The sequence below is a fragment of the Arachis hypogaea genome, chromosome 10, assembly GCF_003086295.3.
Source record: "Arachis hypogaea cultivar Tifrunner chromosome 10, arahy.Tifrunner.gnm2.J5K5, whole genome shotgun sequence".
In the NCBI taxonomy this organism is placed as follows: Eukaryota; Viridiplantae; Streptophyta; class Magnoliopsida; order Fabales; family Fabaceae; genus Arachis; species Arachis hypogaea.
This window is the reverse complement of record NC_092045.1, coordinates 103,295,228-103,315,491: the sequence shown is the minus strand read 5'-3', so window position 1 is coordinate 103,315,491 and position 20,264 is coordinate 103,295,228. Positions and strand designations below refer to the sequence as shown.

General features: G+C 36.2%; 1 protein-coding gene across 5 annotated transcripts; it reads left to right on the top strand.

Annotated features, from left to right (window-relative positions):
- Positions 1 to 6,966: 6,966 nt before the first annotated feature.
- Positions 6,967 to 20,203, top strand: LOC112716215 (3beta-hydroxysteroid-dehydrogenase/decarboxylase). 5 transcript variants are annotated; one of them, XM_025768077.2, is made up of 15 exons: positions 6,967 to 7,297; positions 7,452 to 7,539; positions 11,083 to 11,153; positions 12,011 to 12,322; positions 12,396 to 12,485; positions 12,589 to 12,722; positions 12,907 to 13,077; positions 13,674 to 13,799; positions 14,258 to 14,337; positions 17,201 to 17,399; positions 17,743 to 17,854; positions 18,343 to 18,517; positions 18,707 to 18,863; positions 19,140 to 19,206; positions 19,758 to 20,203. In XM_025768077.2, the coding sequence occupies exons 4-15, from the start codon at positions 12,091 to 12,093 to the stop codon at positions 19,901 to 19,903; spliced, it is 1,689 nt and encodes a 562-aa protein (XP_025623862.1). In that variant the 5' UTR covers positions 6,967 to 7,297; positions 7,452 to 7,539; positions 11,083 to 11,153; positions 12,011 to 12,090; the 3' UTR covers positions 19,904 to 20,203. The 5 variants fall into 5 exon arrangements, with proteins under 5 accessions (XP_025623862.1, XP_072061348.1, XP_072061349.1 ...); XM_072205247.1 differs by lacking the exon at positions 11,083 to 11,153; XM_072205248.1 differs by having other exon boundaries at positions 7,452 to 11,153; positions 12,597 to 12,722.
- Positions 20,204 to 20,264: the final 61 nt, after the last annotated feature.

Below are 20,264 nucleotides of genomic sequence, written 5' to 3'. Positions count from 1 at the left end.
GTTGGATTCTCAACCTAAAGAAAGCCTGGACTCTTGGGAAAAGCTAGTCAATGCCTTCTTGGCAAAGTTCTTTCCACCTCAAAAATTGAGTAAGCTTAGAGTGGAAGTCCAAACCTTCAGACAGAAGGAAGGAGAATCCCTCTGAAGCTTGGGAAAGATACAAACAATTGATCAGAAAGTGTCCCTCTGACATGCTTTCTGAATGGAGCATCATAGGTATTTTCTATGATGGTCTCTCTGAACTGTCCAAGATGTCTTTGGATAGCTCTGCTGGAGGCTCTCTTCATCTGAAGAAGACGCCTGCAGAGGCTCAGGAACTGATTGAAATGGTTGCAAATAACCAATTCATGTACACTTCTGAAAGAAATCCTGTGAACAATGGGACTAGTCAGAAGAAAGGAGTTCTTGAAATTGACACTCTGAATGCCATTTTGGCTCAGAACAAAATATTGACTCAACAAGTCAATATGATTTCTCAAAGTCTGTCTGGAATGCAAAATGCACCAAGCAGTACTAAGGAAGCTTCATCTGAGGAAGAAGCTAATGATCCTGAGAACCCTTCAATAGAAGAGGTGAATTACATGGGAGAACCCTATGGAAACACCTACAATCCTTCATGGAGGAATCATCCAAATCTTTCATGGAAGGATCAACAGAGACCTCAACAAGGTTTCAATAACAATAATGGTGTAAGAAACAGGTTTAGCAATAGCAAACCTTTTCCATCATCTTCTCAGCAACAGACAGAGAGTTCTAAGCAGAATACCTCTGACTTAGCAACCATGGTCTCTGATCTAATCAAAACCACTCAAAGTTTCATGACTGAAACAAGGTCCTCCATCAGAAATTTGGAAGGACAAGTGGGTCAGCTGAGCAAGAAAATTACTGAACTCCCTCCTAGTACTCTTCCAAGCAATACAGAAGAAAATCCAAAAGGAGAGTGCAAGGCCATCAACATGGCCGAATTTTGGGAGGAAGAAGAGGCAGTGAACGCCACTGAGGAAGGCCTCACTGGGCGTCCACTGGCCTCCAATGAGTTCCCCAATGAGGAACCATGGGAATTTGAGGCTCAAACTGAGACCATAGAGATTCCATTGGACTTACTTCTGCCATTCATGAGCTCTGATGAGTATTCTTCCTCTGAAGAGGATGAGTATGTCACTGAAGAGCAAGTTGCTAAATACCTTGGAGCAATCATGAAGCTAAATGACAAGTTATTTGGAAATGAGACTTGAGAGGAGAACCCCCTTTGCTCACCAAAGAACTAGATGACTTGTCTAGGCAGAAACTGCCTCAAAAGAGGCAGGATCCTGGGAAGTTTTCTATATCTTGTACCATAGGCACCATGACCTTCAAGAAGGCCTTGTGTGACTTAGGGTCAAGTGTAAACCTCATGCCCCTCTCTGTAATGGAGAAGCTAGGGATCTTTGAGGTGCAAGCTGCAAAAATCTCACTAGAGATGGCAGACAACTCAAGAAAACAAGCCTATGGACTTGTGGAGGATGTTCTGGTCAAAGTTGAAGACCATTACATCCCTACTGATTTCATAGTCCTAGAGACTGGGAAGAGCATGGATGAGTCCATCATCCTTGGCAGACCCTTCCTAGCCACTGCAAGGGCTGTGATTGATGTTGATAGAGGAGAGTTGATCATTCAAGTGAATGAAGAATCCTTGGTGTTTAAAGCCCAAGGATATCCCTCTGTCATCATGGAGAGGAAGCATGAAGAGCTTCTCTCCAAACAGAGCCCCCACAGTCAAACTCTAAGTTTGGTGTTGGGAGGTTCCAACACGGTTCTAAGTATCTGTGAGGCTCCATGAGAGTCCTCTGTCAAGCTAATGACAGTAAAGAAGCGCTTGTTGGGAGGCAACCCAATGTTTTATAATTAACCATTTTCTTTTGTTATTTTCTCTTTTTTGTAGGTTGATGATCATAAGAAGTCACAAAAATAATGAAAAAAGCAAAAACAAAATGAAAAACAGGAAGAAAAACAGCACACCCTGGAGGACGCACCCACTGGCGTTTAAACGCCAGTGAGGTTAGCTGGTGGGCGTTTAACGCCCAGTCTGGCACCATTCTGGGCGTTTAACGCCAAAAAGGGGCACCAGACTGGCGTTAAACGCCAGAAAGGGGCAAGATGCTGGTGTTAAACGCCAGAAATGGGCACCAGCCCAGCGTTTAACGCCAGAAATGGCTCAAAACGTGTTTTTGAGTGCCATTTGGTACAGGGATGACTTTTCCTTGACACCTAAGGATCTGTGGACCCCACAGGATCCCCCTACCCTACCACTCTCTCTCTTCTTCACCAATCACCTCAACACCTCTTCCCCAAAAACCCCTCACCTATCAAATCCCATCTTTCTCTTCACCACTCACATCCATCCTTCATAAAACCCCACCTACCCCACCATTCAAATTCAAACCACTTTCCCACCCAAACCCACCCTCTAATGGCCGAACATCTCTCTCCCCCTCTCCTATATAAACCCTCCTTCACTCCTTCATTTTCACACACCTTAAACACTACTTCTTCTCCCTTTTGGCCGAACACATAGCCATTCCCTTTCTCCTCATTTCTTCTTCTTCTACTCTCTTCTTTCTTCTTTTGCTCGAGGACGAGCAAACATTTTAAGTTTGGTGTGGTAAAAGCATTGCTTTTTGTTTTTCCATAACCATTTATGGCATCCAAGGCCGGAGAAACCTCTAGAAAGAGGAAAGGGAAGGCAAAGGCTTCCACCTCCGAGTCATGGGAGATGGAGAGATTCATCTCAAGGGTGCATCAAGACCATTTCTATGAAGTTGTGGCCTTGAAGAAGGTGATCCCCGAGGTCCCTTTTTCACTCAAAAAGGGTGAATATCCGGAGATCCGACATGAGATCCGAAGAAGAGGTTGGGAAGTCCTTACCAACCCCATTCAACAAGTCGGAATCTTGATGGTTCAAGAGTTCTATGCCAATGCATGGATCACCAAGAACCATGACCAAAGTGTGAACCCGAATCCAAAGAATTACCTTACTATGGTTCGGGGGAAATACTTGGATTTTAGTCCGGAGAGTGTGAGGGTGGCGTTCAACTTGCCTATGATGCAAGGAGATGAACATCCTTACACTAGAAGGGTCAACTTTGATCAAAGGTTGGACCAAGTCCTCACAGTCATATGTGAAGAGGGCGCCCAATGGAAGAGAGATTCAAGAGGAAAGCCGGTTCAATTGAGAAGGCATGACCTCAAACCCGTGGCTAGAGGATGGTTAGAGTTTATACAACACTCAATCATTCCCACTAGCAACCGGTCCGAAGTTACCATAGACCGGGCTATCATGATCCATAGCATCATGATTGGAGAAGAAATAGAGGTTCATGAGGTTATAGCCCAAGAACTCTATAAGGTGGCGGACAAGTCCTCTACCTTGGCAAGGTTAGCCTTTCCTCATCTCATTTGTCACCTCTGTTATTCAGTTGGAGTTGACATAGAGGGAGACACCCCCATTGATGAGGACAAGCCCATCACTAAGAAGAGGATGGAGCACACAAGAGATCCCACTCATCATGAGATCCCTGAGATTCCTCAAGGGATGCACTTTCCTCCACAAAACTATTGGGAGCAATTAAACACCTCCCTAGGAGAGTTGAGTTCCAACATGGGACAACTAAGGGTGGAGCATCAAGAACACTCCATCATCCTTCATGAGATTAGAGAAGATCAAAGAATCATGAGGGAGGAGCAACAAAGACAAGGAAGAGATATTGAGGAGCTCAAGCACTCCATAGGATCTTCAAGAACAAGAAAGAGCCGCCATCACTAAGGTGGACCCGTTCTTTGATTTCCTTGTTCTTTATTCTTCTGTTTTTCGAATTTTATGCTTGTGTTTATCCATGTTTGTATCTTGTGATCATTAGTGTCTTAGTGTCTATGCCTTAAAGTTATGAATGTCCTATGAATCCATCACCTTTCTTAAATAAAAATGTGCTTAATTGAAAAAAGGAAAGAATTGCATGAATTTTGAATTTTATAACAGTTTAATTAGTTTGATGTGGTGGCAATATTTTTGTTCTCTGAATGTATGCTTAAACAGTGCATATGTCTTTTGAATTTGTGGTTCATGAATGTTGGCTCTTAAAAGAATGATGAAAAAGGAGACATGTTACTGAGGATCTGAAAAATCATTAAAATGATTCTTGAAGCAAGAAAAAAGCATTACTATTCAAAAAAAAAATTTCGAAAAAAAAAGAAAAGAAAGAAAAGAAAACGAAAAAAAAATTATAGAGAAATAAGAGTTGTGATCCAAGGCAAATAAGAGTGTGCTTAAGAACCCTGGACACCTCTAATTGGGGACTTTAGCAAAGCTGAGTCACAATCTGAAAAGGTTCACCCAATTATGTGTCTGTGGCATGTATGCATCCGGTGGTAATACTGGAAGACAGAGTGCTTTGGGCCACAGCCAAGACTCAATAAGTAGCTTTGTTCAAGAATCATCATACTTTACTAGGAGAATCATTAACACTATCTGGATTCTAAGTTCCTAAAGAAGCCAACCATTCTGAATTTCAAAGGATAGAGTGAGATGCCAAAACTGTTCAGAGGCAAAAAGCTAAAAGCCCCGCTCATCTAATTAATACTGATCTTCATAGATGTTTTTGGAATTCATTGCATATTCTCTTCTTTTTATCTTATTTGATTTTTAGTTGCTTGAGGACAAGCAACAATTTAAATTTGGTGTTGTGATGAGCGGATAATTTGTATGCTTTTTGGCATTGTTTTTAGTATGTTTTTGGTAAGATATAGTTAGTTTTTAGTATATTTTTATTAGTTTTTAGTTAAAATTCACTTTTCTGGACTTTACTATGAGTTTGTGTGTTTTTCTGTGATTTCAGGTATTTTCTGGCTGAAATTGAGGGACCTGAGCAAAAATCTGATTCAGAGACGGAAAAAGGACTGCAGATGCTGTTGGATTCTGACCTCCCTGCACTCGAAGTGGATTTTCTGGAGCTACAGAAGCCCAATTGGCGCGCTCTTAATGGCGTTGGAAAGTAGACATCCTGGGCTTTCCAGTAATATATGATAGTCCATACTTTGCCCAAGATTTGATGGCCCAAACCGGCGTACAAAGTCACCCTCAGAAATCCCAGCGTTAAACGCCGGAACTGGCACCCAAATGGGAGTTAAACGCCCAAACTGGCATAAAAGCTGGCGTTTAACTCCAAGAAGAGTCTCTGCACGAAAATGCTTCATTGCTCAGCCCAAGCACACACCAAGTGGGCCCGAAAGTGGATTTTTATGTCATTTACTCATTTCTGTACACCTTAGGCTACTAGTTTTCTATAAGTAGGACCTTTTACTATTGTATTAGAAGACTTTGGTAGCTATCTTCATTTTTATGCTATCTTAGATCACTGGGAGGCTGGCCATTCGGCCATGCCTAGACCTCATGCTTATGTATTTTCAACGGTGGAGCTTCTACACACCATAGATTAAGGTGTGGAGCTCTGCTGTACCTCGAGTATTAATGCAATTACTATTGTTCTTCCATTCAATTCCGCTTGTTCTTTATCCAAGATATCACTTGTTCTTCAACCTGATGAATGTGATGATCCGTGACACTCATCATCATTCTCACCTATGAACAAGGTGACTGACAACCACTTCTGTTCTACAAGCAACCAAGGCTCTAGTGAATATCTCTTGGATTCTTTAACCGGAATCTTCGTGGTATAGGCGAGAACTGATGGCAGCATTCAAGAGAATCCGGAAGGTCTAACCTTGTCTGTGGTATTCTGAGTAGGATTCAATGATTGAATGACTGTGACGTGCTTCAAACTCCTGAGGGCGGGGCGTTAGTGACAGACGCAAAAGAATCACTGGATTCTATTCCGGCCTGATTGAGAACCGACAGATGAATTCCGCTATGCTGTGACAGAGCGTATGCAATCGCTTTCACTGAGAGGATGGGAGGTAGCCACTGACAACGGTGAAACCCTTGCTTAAGCTTGCCATGGAAAGGAGTAAGAAGGATTGGATGAAGACAGTAGGAAAGCAGAGAGACGGAAGGGAAGGCATCTTCATGCGTTTGTCTGAAGTTCCTACCAATGAATTACATAAGTATCTCTATCTTTACCTTTGTGTTATTTTCGTTCATCACCATTATCATTTGAGTTTGCCTGACTAAGATTTACAAGATGACCATAGCTTGCTTCAATACTAACAATCTCCGTGGGATCGACCCTTACTCGCGTAAGGTTTATTACTTGGACGACCCAGTGCACTTGCTGGTTAGTTGTGCGAAGTTGTGTAATGCCATGGTATTGAATACCAAGTTTTTGGGGTTCATGACCGGGGATTATGAGAGTTGTGAAAAAAGTATTGTTCACAATTTCGCGCACCAACTACTCAAAGGGGTGGTTACAGAATCTACACTTACCATTATATGTACTCGAACACTCTCATGTATTCTTCATACCCAATCTACAAAAAATCTGCTTAAACCCCTGCTAATTTAATTATCGGAATTCCTTGCATGTACCACCCCCAACTTCTCATGAGGAACTTGGATGGAGGCACCTCGATACCAGCAGAAGTCGGATGCTACCTCAAAAGGAGTCTGAACCTCACATCTAGGCCCAAAAGCCACCCAGTTTCAGGTAACCCTCGGAATCATTTTATATGTTAATTATTAATTATATAGTAAAAATGTATAGTAATTTTTTTTAGATATTATTTTAATTTTATACTCACTTATATTTAAATTAATTATATTTTTTATTAATTATATAATTACTTTTTTATGATTATAGAATATTTATTAATATTATTTTTCAATAAATACATATAGTATATAACAATATAACAATATAAACTAATAATTATTTTTTACTATTTATATTTTTATTTATGTGGGATCGATTCTATTGGTTCAACCAATAACTCATCGGTTAAACCAATAAATCAATAAATTAGTAGAGTGACTGGTTTGATCACTGGTTCAGATTTGACAACTATGTCTTCATCTCTCCGAAGGACATTGCTCTTCCTTCTCTCTGAGATAGAAAAGAGGAGACAAACCCTAGCATTCACCACCACTGCCGCTCTTCTCACCGCCGTTGTCGCACCATCGTCTGGTTGTCCTCCACCGTCCCCTCTACAGTATTCTCCAACGCCTCTGCTCATTCGCCAACTTCTTCATGTCGCATCGCCAGCTCCTATTCGGTAGTTCGTCGCCCATCGTCTATGGTTGTCTATCGTACGTCGTTGTCGGCATTCTCGCTCCTTCTCCCTCATACTCTGCTCACTTCTCAAATCGAAGGTAATCTATGTTTTCTCGATTTCATTTTTGTTTTTAATTTCTTTCTTATCCCTGTTTTCTCTGTCATCTTGCTTAGTTTATCGAGATTCATACTCTGCTCACTATTCATTCGATAATGGCTATTTTCTCTCTTATTTTTTTAATTGTTGTTCAGACTTCAGATTCAGAGAGGTTCCGCTTCTTTGCTTGCTTGGATCAGTATGGTTTAGGGTATTCATTTTCCTGAATGATTTGAAGCAAAAGTTAAGTGGACCAATTTAATCTTGCTTGTTTTTTGAGATAATTTAATCTCTTTTGTTAACCTAATTTAATCTTGCTCACAGCAAATCCCAATTATTCAAGAAGCTTTATTTATGAGTGTTAAAATTATGATAGCAATAGCTGTCAATAGTTTTTTTTTTAATCTTGCACTGTTTGGATAGTATATTGTTTGCAATTTTCTTTTGCGTCTTTTTGAATGATCAGAAGCTATGATGATGAATTTTGTAGTATTAGTATGCTTATTCTCCTTCTTCTTCTCCTTTGTTTGGGACATACACGGTAAGATACTGAAGGTTCTTGATGGTCTAGAGAAGAGAGTTGAATCTAATGGCCTTCTTTTAAACTTGATTAATTAATCATCAACCCAGAAAATGAAAATGAGTTTTTGTTCAGACTGCGAGATGGATTATGCAGGAGATAATTTCATTATGTCTCATAACAATCAAAAATAGAAACAAAGCAAGAAAAAAGGAAATGACTCACATGTATCCTGGTTCAGCTACCTTGTGCAATGTAGCCTATATCCAGTCTCCACCACAACAGAAGTAAAATTTTCACTATCTTTTCAAGTATTATATACACCAATTTCCAAGGATTCAAACTAATCCTATCAGAGACAAACCAAACTTTTACCCAAACTTGATTTGGCTAGGTTCACTCTCTAAACGTACAACATACTAAGTGCTCACCTAACTTAGCAAGGGATACATCTCAAATACAAGATACAAAACAGAAATACAATCAAAAGAGACATGACATAAATCTTGGCTTTTCTCTCCAAGTACCTTTCTTTGCCTTTTCTCTCAATAGTTTTTTTCTTAATGCCTCTCATATATGCTTTTTTCCATTAAAGTAAAACCAAAAAGATAAAACATGTAAACAAAATATGCAATGATAAATCATGAAGGAGATGGTGTAGAACAGCTCTAAAGTTATAGGATGAATCGGATTCAACTCTCTCATATGTAGCTCTCCATCTTGGCGGAATATTTCTTTAATCTAGAAACACTGTCTAAAACATTGAGCAAGAATAGTAGAGAAGTTCTCAATGAAACCAGATTTTAGTTCACTCTGCTTACCCAAAACTGAAGTTGATTTTCCCTTTTTGTATGGAGTTCAGTTGCCAAGGCTAGGGTTTGCTGAACTAAGTCAACTCATTGAATCTTGAACCAGCTAAAGTCTTCTCTTTCTTTTCATCAATCAGACTATAAAATCGGGGATTGAGATCAGAGTTAAGCAACGTAGAAGAGAGATGAGTAACATCAGCTTCATTGATTTGGGTTGCTTAATGAGTTTGCCAAATCCAAACTCTTAATATGGTGCTTTGGCTCCAAGTTTCAATATCAACTATTAATTTACAGCAGAACAAAGTAACTTTTACTGTCTTCTTGTTACCCAAAATGCTTGTGCAGAGAGAAGGTGAAATCAACAAGTAATTGACTTGCATGTTAATGAAAATTTTTTACCTATTTCTTCTGATTTTGCTTGACTTGAGCATATTGATTTTGGCTCCATTTTAATTTGACATATCCTCCAAGATTTACTTTTTTTTCCTTCTTTGATGATAGATAGAAAAAGTGAACCCCTCTTTTCTTCTTTGTGCCTTACCCGAAGCCACAAAGCTCCACCTGCATCACATTAATTTTCTTTTTTCTCTTCATAAAACAAGTGAACTGGATTGTGGACTTGGTCCCAATCAACAGCCTTTGATGCACATATTTCTTCTTATTGGATTGCTGGTTTTCTTTATTTGGGTTGCACAATAAAATTTGGGCTTGAGATGGTGAGGCTCTAACTTCAATAGCTTATAGAACTCTTATTTCCTTTGATTAAAGATTAGCAACTTTGTTTCTCAAAATTATTCCTACCCAAACTCAGTTGACATAGTGCAACATCAATGAGTCTCAATGTATATTTTTGTTAGATTTGTCAAATATCATATAGACCTGCATAATTAACACTCACATCAAACAAATTTTTAAACTTTCAACCTAACCAAATATCTATTTGTCATCACCAAAAATATAATTAATGTTTCCTAAATTCAATAGATACTTTTAAAGATTCGGATTAATAAAACTTAAGTTGTCTTCCAATTATAACTTACAAATTCTTACTAGGTTTTGTTCAAAGCCTTCGATTCAATTTAGTTTAGAGTTATTTGTTACTAAAGAAGTCATATTTAAAATTCTTTTTTCTTTACTTTCCTTTTTCTTTACTTATCTTGTTTCAGTGGGTGCTAACACTCATGAATTAGCCTCTTAAGTTAAAAACTCGGATTTCTGTACAATCAGTTCCTATATTCTTTTAACTACAATATATAATTGGGATGCATTTTTACAAGTTCATTGATATAAGTTTTCTTTAGCCTCTTGCGTAACTTGAAGAATGTAGTTCCATCATAATGTATAATCTTTAATGTTTGCTACTTCTTATATCTGGCTTTATTGTTGATGTTACAGATTTATTAAGATCATAAGATTTTAGTTAATAAAATGTTTTAAATTTAGATGATATTTTAAAATTTATATTAAATTATAATTATTTTTTAGTGTATTTATTTATTATTTTATTATAAAATAGTTATTCCGGTTAAACTACAATTAAATTGATTGGACTAGTAAATTAGTAAACTAATAACTAAAACGATTCGATGACCAATCTTATTTTCAAAATTTTGTTAAACTCAACTGCATAGGAATCTTGTTTGGTTTAGAAATTAGGGATTCATTAGAAATGGGTTCTGATTAGCTAGTTAAAAAACTAGTATTTATAAAATCAAAACCCAAATAGAAAAAGATTAAAATTTATAAGTTGTTTGATCGGTTATTTTAAATCTAGTTATGATTCTTTAAATGGTTAATTAGCTTTTTGTTTTTCTTTTTTACGAATGAAGCTCTGTTTACAAAATGTTAAGCTATTTTAATGAAAAAAGTTGAAGCTAATATATATAGTTTAATTTTGATGTAATGATGTATTTTGAAGTATTGAATTTAAAAGTAGATTAAGTAGATTACAGTGATAAATCTCATATTGAATTTAAATTAATTTTTATGATATATAGTTTTAGTATGGATTTACAAAAAATTATATAACAATTCAAATGAGAACTTTTGTAATTATTTTTAGAGCTTGTTTGAAAATTATTTAATATAAAAAAATAATTCTATTTCTTTTAAAAAAATAATTTATTTTTATTTAAAATTCAATTCTATAATTTAAAATGACTATAATATATTAATAAAATAGAATTCAAATTTGATGAGTGTGTAAGTGAATTTGGAAATCAAATTTCTTTTAGTTTGATTTATAAATAAAGTAAAAATGAGAATTAAAATTTTTAAAAAAATTTAATTCTATTGTAAAAATAAGGATTAGGATGTGAGGGAAGGAGAAGAGAGAATGAAGAGAATGATAAGTAATTCTATTATTATTATATAAGTTAGAAAAAAGGATTTAGATCATCTAAATTTTGAATATCACTTTAGACAGTAAAATGTGATTTTTTACCATTTATTTTATAGGTGGAATCAAGAGTAAATATGAGAGAGAAACTAGGACTGCACATGGATTGGATAATTTTCGCATATCCACGGTAATTATCCGCATCCGATCTAAATTTTACGGATATTATCCGATCCGCACTGTGGTAGGATCGGATTGCAGATTTGGCAGTGATATTCGCAGATCTGATCAGCAAATCCGTATATCTGCACATCACATATAAATAGCATAGTTTAAGAAAGTAAAACCTAATGTGATATGAATTTTAGTGTGTTATTTTATGAGTTTTATGATATTTTGTTTTTAATTTTTTATGTTGTACTTCAACTTAGAATAATTAAACTTAAATTTTGTATTATTATTTTGTTTTTGTTATTCAAAGAGAACTATTATTGATAATATTTTATGAGTAAATAGGCTTAAACAGATAAAAAATAAATTTTTTGGATATTTTTTTGTAAAAACAACCAAATATAATATTAAAATAGTTTTTTTGAATTATGCGGATATACCCGATATCCGATTCGAGATATCCGATCCGCATCGGATCGGATTGGATCGTATCCAACCTAAAAAAATGCGGATATAGTATCCGATCCGATCCATATGCAGCCCTAGGAGAAATCATTAAAGGGTAAAAGATCACACCTTACTCTCTAAAATAAAAGTTCAAAATTTAGAAGATTTAAATTTTAAAAATATATGAAAAAGACTATTTATAGTCAAGAATCAAACTCTTAGCTAAAAGTACAACTCTTATATTTATAACAAAGTCATTTATTTTTAATTATTCCAAAAAAAAATTTAACTCTTGACTAAATTCACTAAATTCTAATTTTTAACATTCTAAAATCAAAATAAACTTTAATTTTCCATTCCTCCCAATTTTGTTTTCATGAACTAGTAAATTGATGAACTAGTAACTTAAATGATCGGTCCGATTTTCAGAACTTGCTGGTTACGTCTTGGCTTTCACCTGCTCTGTTGCCTGCCACCCCGGCTGAATCTGCGATCCAATCACCTCACCTATGGCCGTCGATGACAAGTGGTGCGTCGTCACCGGAGGTCGCGGCTTCGCCGCCCGCCACCTGGTGGAAATGTTGATCCAAGACAACACCTACTTCGTTCGCATCGCCGATCTCGGAGCCACTATCGAACTCGAACCGTCCGAACAACTCGGGACACTAGGCCAAGCCTTGAGCTCTGGTCGCGCCCAATACGTCTCTCTCGATCTTCGTAACAAGGAACACGTCCTCAAAGGTTACCTCTCCTAACTACTTCAATGTCGTTTATCAACACGTATGGTGTTTAACGGCGTCGTTTCTCGTTGCAGCATTGGAAGGTTGTGAGATTGTTTTCCACATGGCTGCTCCAAACTCATCCATTAACAACTATCAGCTTCATCATTCTGTCAATGTCCAAGGTAAAATGCTCAATCTTATGTTCGTTTTTCTTCATGGAATGCCAACTGTTTGATGGAACGTTTGAAAGAAAAGTAACTGACACTGAGATTTTTGTTTCGCAAGGAACACAGAATGTCATTGATGCTTGTGTTCAACTTAGAGTGAAGCGGCTTGTTTACACCAGCTCATCTAGTGTTGTATTTGATGGCGTTCATGGAATTCATAATGGAAAGGAATCAATGCCCTATCCACCTAAGGTACCTGCCATAACTACTCTCTATGTTTCTTTTAACATGAGATAATGCATACATTTTGAATACTGGCTTGGTGGATGGTGCATTTTATATTATATTTTTGGCGACTTGAAATGTTGCTCAATCTTGTTAACCTGTTCTTTATGTAATTGGCACGGTCCTAAACTGAGTTTTGCACTGCTTTCAGCATAATGATCATTATTCTGCCACTAAAGCTCAGGGTGAGGCTTTGGTTTTGAAGGCTAATGGAACTAGTGGGCTCCTGACTTGCTCGCTACGTCCTAGTAGCATTTTTGGGCCTGGTGATAGACTGATGGTGCCTTCGTCAGTTGATGCTGCCAAGGCAGGGAAAACCAAGGTAAATATTGCTGTACCTTCTAATTCTATAGATATGGTTTTGTGTGTGTGACTGTTTCTGGCATCATCATTGTACTTTGTGTTCATGTAGCAATTTGAGTATGGGCTATAGAACACATTTTTGTAGTTTTTGCGTGATTTAGGCAGGCTTAATATTTATTAGGTCTGTTCTATGCTTTTATATCCTATCCCCTTTGTGCTGAGCAGAATGAGAACAGTTGGCAATTAACTTGACTTTACTGCTTTGTGGAGCCCTGTAGCTTATGCTATGGCATACTCAGTCATACTTCCTGACTCTTAATGTGAATTTCTGCTGAAGGCTATGCTTTGCACTGCATATGTAATGAGTGTCCTAGTAAATTTTGGTACTCTCCTTCAATAGCTAATTAATCTGGACAGTTAATCTTGAGTGGGACATAGCTTGCTGATTCAAATTATCCATGAATCGAAAGAAATTGGCTTGTTGCAAATAATAGAAAACTATTGTGCTTCCTGAAATAAAGATGGATTTGAACAGAGCAGTATGAACATGTAACTTATTACCAGAAAATTTCATCAAGTCTTTAATTCTTTAATTTATAATTCTCTCTTGAACAGTTCATTATTGGTGATGGCAATAACATGTATGATTTCACTTATGTTGGAAATGTGGCTCATTCCCATTTATGTGCTGACCGAGCTCTGGCTTCAGAGGGGGAAGTTTCAAAAAAAGCTGCAGGAGAGGTACCTTTGGAAGATTCTGTCATTACAGTTTTTGGTATATAAATATTTGTTTAATTATGTAAATGAAGATTAAAATGGACATCTTAGAAGGTGGTGGTGATGATCCTGCTCTATTGTCGATGGGTTGTTAGTTATTCATAGGTGTACATTCTTTTGGAAACCACAGTTGCTAACATGATGATGAGTTGATGATACATTCAAAGGTAGATTTCTTCTTTTGGGTGGGTGAATGACAAGACCTAGAAAATATACGTTTCAGCAAAGACATTATGTTTGTCCTAGTTAGTTTGTTTGATTCTAATTTAAACAAATTATTCATTTCATGAAAGATTCATTAGGCATTTGCATACTGAAGGAGGGGGTGGGGAAGGAACTTGGTTATTAGCACGATTAGGTAGGAATTTAGCAGTTTCTGTAGTGTTTTCGTGCTGAAGTTTTTTTCCCCCTGTTTCCTGTAGGCATATTTCATAACAAATATGGAACCTATAAAATTTTGGGAATTCATGTCACTTATTCTAGAAGGTCTCGGATATGAAAGGTATACTATGAATCATTTGATATTTCTTGCTCTCATTTTGCTTATGCTATCTTTTGAATGTAAGATCTCATTTTTTTTATTGTGACCCTCTGGATGTAAAAGCAAAGTTTCTCAATTCATGTCAATGAAAATTAGCATTGGTCCATTATTTGCGAAAAATACAAATAAGAAAATACTCAAAAAGAAATATTTACTATCACAATGTAGACTTCTAGTTAAATCCTAATCAAATACTTATGCTAAAATAAGAAAAATATACAACAAAAAAACCTTATTCCACTAGGTAGGGTTGACTATATGAATCAAATAACATCATTGTGCCTTATCATGTATCATGTTTGCGGTGAGATAGTTTATACCGAGATGTCGCTTGACCACTTTATGTAGAGCCCTTTTAGGTCGTCGTCTACCTCTAACAACTGGTTTATCTACTATCTGATCCACCATTCTCACTAGATGCTCTATTGGCCTTCTCTTCACATGTCCAAACCACCTAAAATGAGATTCCACAATCTTTTCAACAATGGGAGCTACTCCAACTTTTTCTCTCATATCCTTGTTCCTTATTACATCCATACGCGTATGACTGCGCAAGTGTTTATCCATCGAAGCATACTCCTTTGAGTCACATTGAATTTAAGTTCATGTTCACTTTTTGCCGGTCAACACTCTGTTCATACAACATAGTTGGTCTAATGGCAGTGCGATAAAATGTACCCTTAAGTTTTAGACGTACTTTTTTTGTCACATGTAAAAATTGAAGCACTCTGCCATTTTGACCAACCTCCTTGAATTCTATGATTTACACCGTCATCTATCTCTCCACTGTCTTGAATAATACCACCAAGATACTAAAATCTCTTGTGGTATAATATCTTTTCCGATTTTCACTTCTGTGTAAGTCTTTCCCCTTCCGCTGCTAAACTTGCATTCTATATACTCCATCTTAGTGTGACTTATGCGCGAACCATGTACTTTCTCTACAAGTCCAACTTCTCATTCAATTCTTCTTGCTATTCTCCCAAAGACGATGTCATCCGTGAAAGGTGTGCTCCATGGTACAAGTTCTTGAATATGCGTGGTAAGCACTTCCAACACAAGTGTGAAAAGATATGGGCTTAGAGATAACCCTTGGTGTAATCATACACCAATAGAAAATTATTCTGTTACACCATATTGGGTTTCACATCAATTGTTGTAACCCCATCGTATACGTCCTTAATTATGTGAATATATGTAATTCTTACTCTCTTCCTATCATATGCTTTTTTTCAAGTTAATAAAAACCACATATAGATTCTTTTGTTACTTCAAAGCCTCTCCATCATTCTCCTTAACAACTGTATAGCCTTTATGGTATATCTTACTAGGATAAAGACCAAACTACAAATTTCGAAACCTGAGTCTCTTGTTTCAACCTTTACCCTATCACCCTTTCCCACAGCTGCATAGTTGGCTCATGAGCTTGATCCTTCTATAGTTTTCACAACTTTGTATATTTCCCTGATTCTTGTAGATAAGGACTAAAATGCTCTTCCTCCATTTGTTTGACATCTCTTAGACCTTAAAATATTATTAAAGAGTTTAGCTAACCAACAGGCGCTTTTTCTTCCTAAACTTTTCTAAACTTCAATAGGGATATTAACCAGGCTCACTGCTCTACCATTCTTCATCCCTTTTAGAGTCTCCTTAACTTCAAAATCCCGAATTTTTTTATAGTAAATGAAGTTTTGGTCCTCCTCCCTTGTTTGTAACCAACCTGAGCACGAAAGAGTCTTATGTCCATCATTAAATAACTTGTGAAAGTAGCTCTTCCATCTTTTGTTGATGTTCTCGTTTGTGGCCAAAACTTCACCATTATTGTCCTTAATGCACTTAACTTGATCCAAATTTATATTCTTTCTTTCTTGACCCTTCACTATCTTGTAAATGCATCTTTCCCATCTTACATACCCAAAGAAAAGATTGATAAAACTCTAATAAACTCTCTTTCTTGCTTCACTTACCGCCACTTTTGTCTCCTTCTTAACCGACTTATACTTATTCCAATTTTCCACATTGCGGCATAAAAACTATACTTTAAAACATTCCCTCTTCATGTTTACCTTCTCTTGCACACTTGTCGCCCACCATGATTCTTTATCTCTAGCTCCATTACCTCTAGTCTCTTTGTTTGTCACCTTTCATTAGCCACCTCCTAGTCCTTGGGTTCCTTTTTTGTCTACTTCTCCACACATTTCGTTGAACACACAAATCCATAATTAGCACCCTATATTAGGTAGTCAAACTCTCTCGCAGGATAATTTTGCAATTAGTACAAAATTTTTTGGTCGGATTTTTTTTAACACCCTATGTGCTGTTCATCCTACATGACCTCTGCCCTGTTAATAATACAACCATTCTGGCAAACCATCAGCTTGTCACTAAAATTTTGTGACACCACATACTCAGACAAAAACTACTTGCTATTTGTTCAATAATGTGGAAAGTGCAACCCTATGCTGAGCATAGGTCTGAAGTTGCTATTAAATAAGGATATGGGATTATTGGAAATTTTCATCTTATCATAGCTGTTATTTGGTATTCTTTCAATTTTTAATTATAATCAGATAAATTCCTTTCTGCGACCTCTCTTTTTGTGGGATTGTTCACTGCTGCTCTGGTTTTTCTTTTATATGTTAATGTGAATGTTGGTTTCTACTTTTCTATCATTATTAATAAATAATAATTTCTATATCTCTTATAGTTAAATTGAAAAGAAATATGGGATATAGTTTTGCTTATCCCACCAAAAAACTGTAAAAGTATAGTCATGGCTCTATCAATTCCTTTTTTCTGTTAGCTGAGTTCATTTAGTTTGCAGGCCAAGAATAAAGATCCCTGCCTTTGTTCTCATGCCAATTGCACTATTGGTGGAGTATACATATAAGCTGCTAGGTCCATATGGTATGAAGGTGCCTCCGTTAACACCTTCAAGAGTAAGACTCCTATCTTGCAACAGAACTTTTGATTGCTCAAAAGCAAAGGAGCGCCTTCGATATGAACCCATCGTAACGCTAAAGGTTTTGTGATATTTCTTGATTTTATTATGCATTGAATATTTTGGTTTATTGTTATGTAGAACCTTTGTGTAGTTTCTAAGTTTATGTATATCCTTTGTGATCTATATTCCTTGCAATCTTGGCACATTGATAAAATAAAGTAATGTTCAATTCTGTAATTCCACTCATTGATAATATTGAGTTAATATCATTAACTTGAAGTCAACTATTGGACTTGACTTGTAAAATATATGGTGTTTTATTGCACAAAGGTTCATGTTTTTATGGTGGTGAGTGTAGATGCTAGTCCTAGTTGTTGCCTGGTGTTTCATTTCTAGTGTGATTGCATTTTTTTTCTCTGCAGGAGGGTTTGCGGAGGACGATTGATTCATTTTCACACTTGAGGGCTGAAAATCAACTTAAGGCCAAAAGGGAAGGGGTCTCGAAAGCTTCAATATATCTTGGGAGTGGAAGAGGTATGAATAATCAACTATAATCCATTTAACTTATTTGATTGGAAACTCTGGATATGCTGATTTGTTTAATGCTGTTTTTGGTTTGTTGTAAAAGAAATCTGAAAGGCAAATATTCATTTTCAAAAGACAAATAAACTTCAGGAAATCATGACTGCTAATGTGGCATTTAGCCTCAAACCCGTGGGCCAGTCTTCATAAAATCCTTCTATTCTATATAGGTCTATGTTGATATGAAGCATTGCATTTTACCTTTGTAATTTCTTATTGATGTGAAAGTGCAAAGAACAAGTGTTGGAACTTAGAAGTTCCAACTTAGAGTTGGTATTCTAACTCAATCCATTATCATAATCTATTAAATGGTAATGGTTTCATATCGCTTTTACTTAATATACAAACACAACACTGTTACCGTGGTGATGGGAGTGATTTTGCAATTTACTTTTATCTATCTATTGGTTATAACTTGTAACTGATGTACTTATTTGCAGTTGCTGACACATTGCTTTGGAAGGACAGAAAGCAAACGTTCACCACATTGTTAGTCTTGATTGCAATATACTTGAGCTTCATTGCACCCGGGAATACTTTCATTACTGCTCTCTCAAAGCTTCTGTTGTTTACATCGATCTTTTTATTCATTCATGGGATTCTACCGGCAAAGATGTACGTATACTATTTACTGTTCAGTGTTTAGTTGTCAATTACATGATGATATTGATATGTGTGAAGCTCACCCAATAGTGAATGATATATATAATTTGTAACCATGAAGATGATTGTTTTGAAGCTTTGTAGTCCAGCTTCCAATGGGAAGATAAATGCTAACTATCTCTTGTACTCATATATATGAAGATTGGGGTACACTGTTCAGAAAATGCCCAAATCCTGGTTTCACATATCGGAAGACATGTCACATCAACTTGCTGTCTCCGTGGTATCAGTATGGAATATTCCTATGAATGTTTTGAAATCCCTTGCACAAGGGACCGAGTGGATGCTATTCTTTAAGGTACCTAAACTGCATTGCATTTTCCCCCTTGCCATTGCTTGCTGCTGCAATGCGTATGGAATAATACAAGATGCATTTAGTGATCTACAACTTAAGTTGTGAAATTTGCTGAAAAAGTGAAGGCCTTAATTTTGGAACTGTCATTTCAAAATTTCATGTATGTTAGATTTTGATAATGGGGAGGATTAGAATTAGATATCCAGATTACTTCAATTTACTGAGGATAAAGTTTCTCAAGTATCTAGTGCGCTGAAATATCTTTGCCTTGATCAATAGGTTGTTCTCTCTTCGCTCCTTCTTAGCTTCTTTGGTGCATTTTCACTTCAGAACTTATATAAGATAGGTATATGCTCTCTTTCTCTCTTTCTGACAAATTTTGCACATGTATGTACCATTTGCTTGCACAAAAAATTATACTGCTAGACTTGCCTCCACTTAAAATGATTGAAGCTATTCATACTACATGCTTCACACTTGTATTTGTTTATTATGAGTGAACTATAAACTATTTATAGGCAATTCTAAATTGCTGCCATACCCATACCGGGTAATTACCTACTAGTGGTGCTACTTATCAACTAAGTATTACAATAAACAAATACTTTCTAAATATAAATTACTTTTCATAAAACATCAATCATGCACTTTAAATATGAGAATCTAAAAAATTTAATTTTTCATTACTTTTATTGTGCATTTATTAAAGAAAAAATTTTTAAAAGTTTCTATTCAAAGTAATCTGAACAAGTGCCCTAAGGGCACTAGTTAGCAAAACCTTTAAAATATATGTGATTTGCGAGTAAAGTAATATTAACGTGTTTGAATCTGCAGTTCCTTGATGGTAGATTGGTAATGAATAATGATGATAGTTTCTCTTTTTCTTGTCATTTACAGGACTTACCACTGCATTTATTGCTTTCTACATTTATGAAAAGAAGGAGGAAGAAATTGATGACTTATTCATAAAAGCACTTTCTTTTGGGTGCAAATTGAAATCTGATGCCATAAGGAAGTTCCTTCCTTCTAAGAAGAGTGAGTGATAGCTTGTAACCCCTAGTTTTTTCTTGGATAAGGGGGATGAGCACTATCTCAAGTTGTGTATGCTGTGGAGTTCATTGTATGATTGTACAATACTGGGATTCTTTTATTTATATTCAACTAACCTATAAAATGTTAGTATTTATTTGTTAAAAATTCTTAAGCTGGTTTGGAATTCAAAATTAGAATGCGTAGCAATTTCTCTACTAGAGACATGATGTAGCATTCTTGGACTAGAAAATGTATAGTTTGATTAGTTTCTTTATTTTAATCTGATTGCTTCGGCATTTAAATTTCTTTAATTTCTTTGGTAGAAGACGTTTAAATATCTAAATGATATATTCATCATTTGTGCTAAACCCA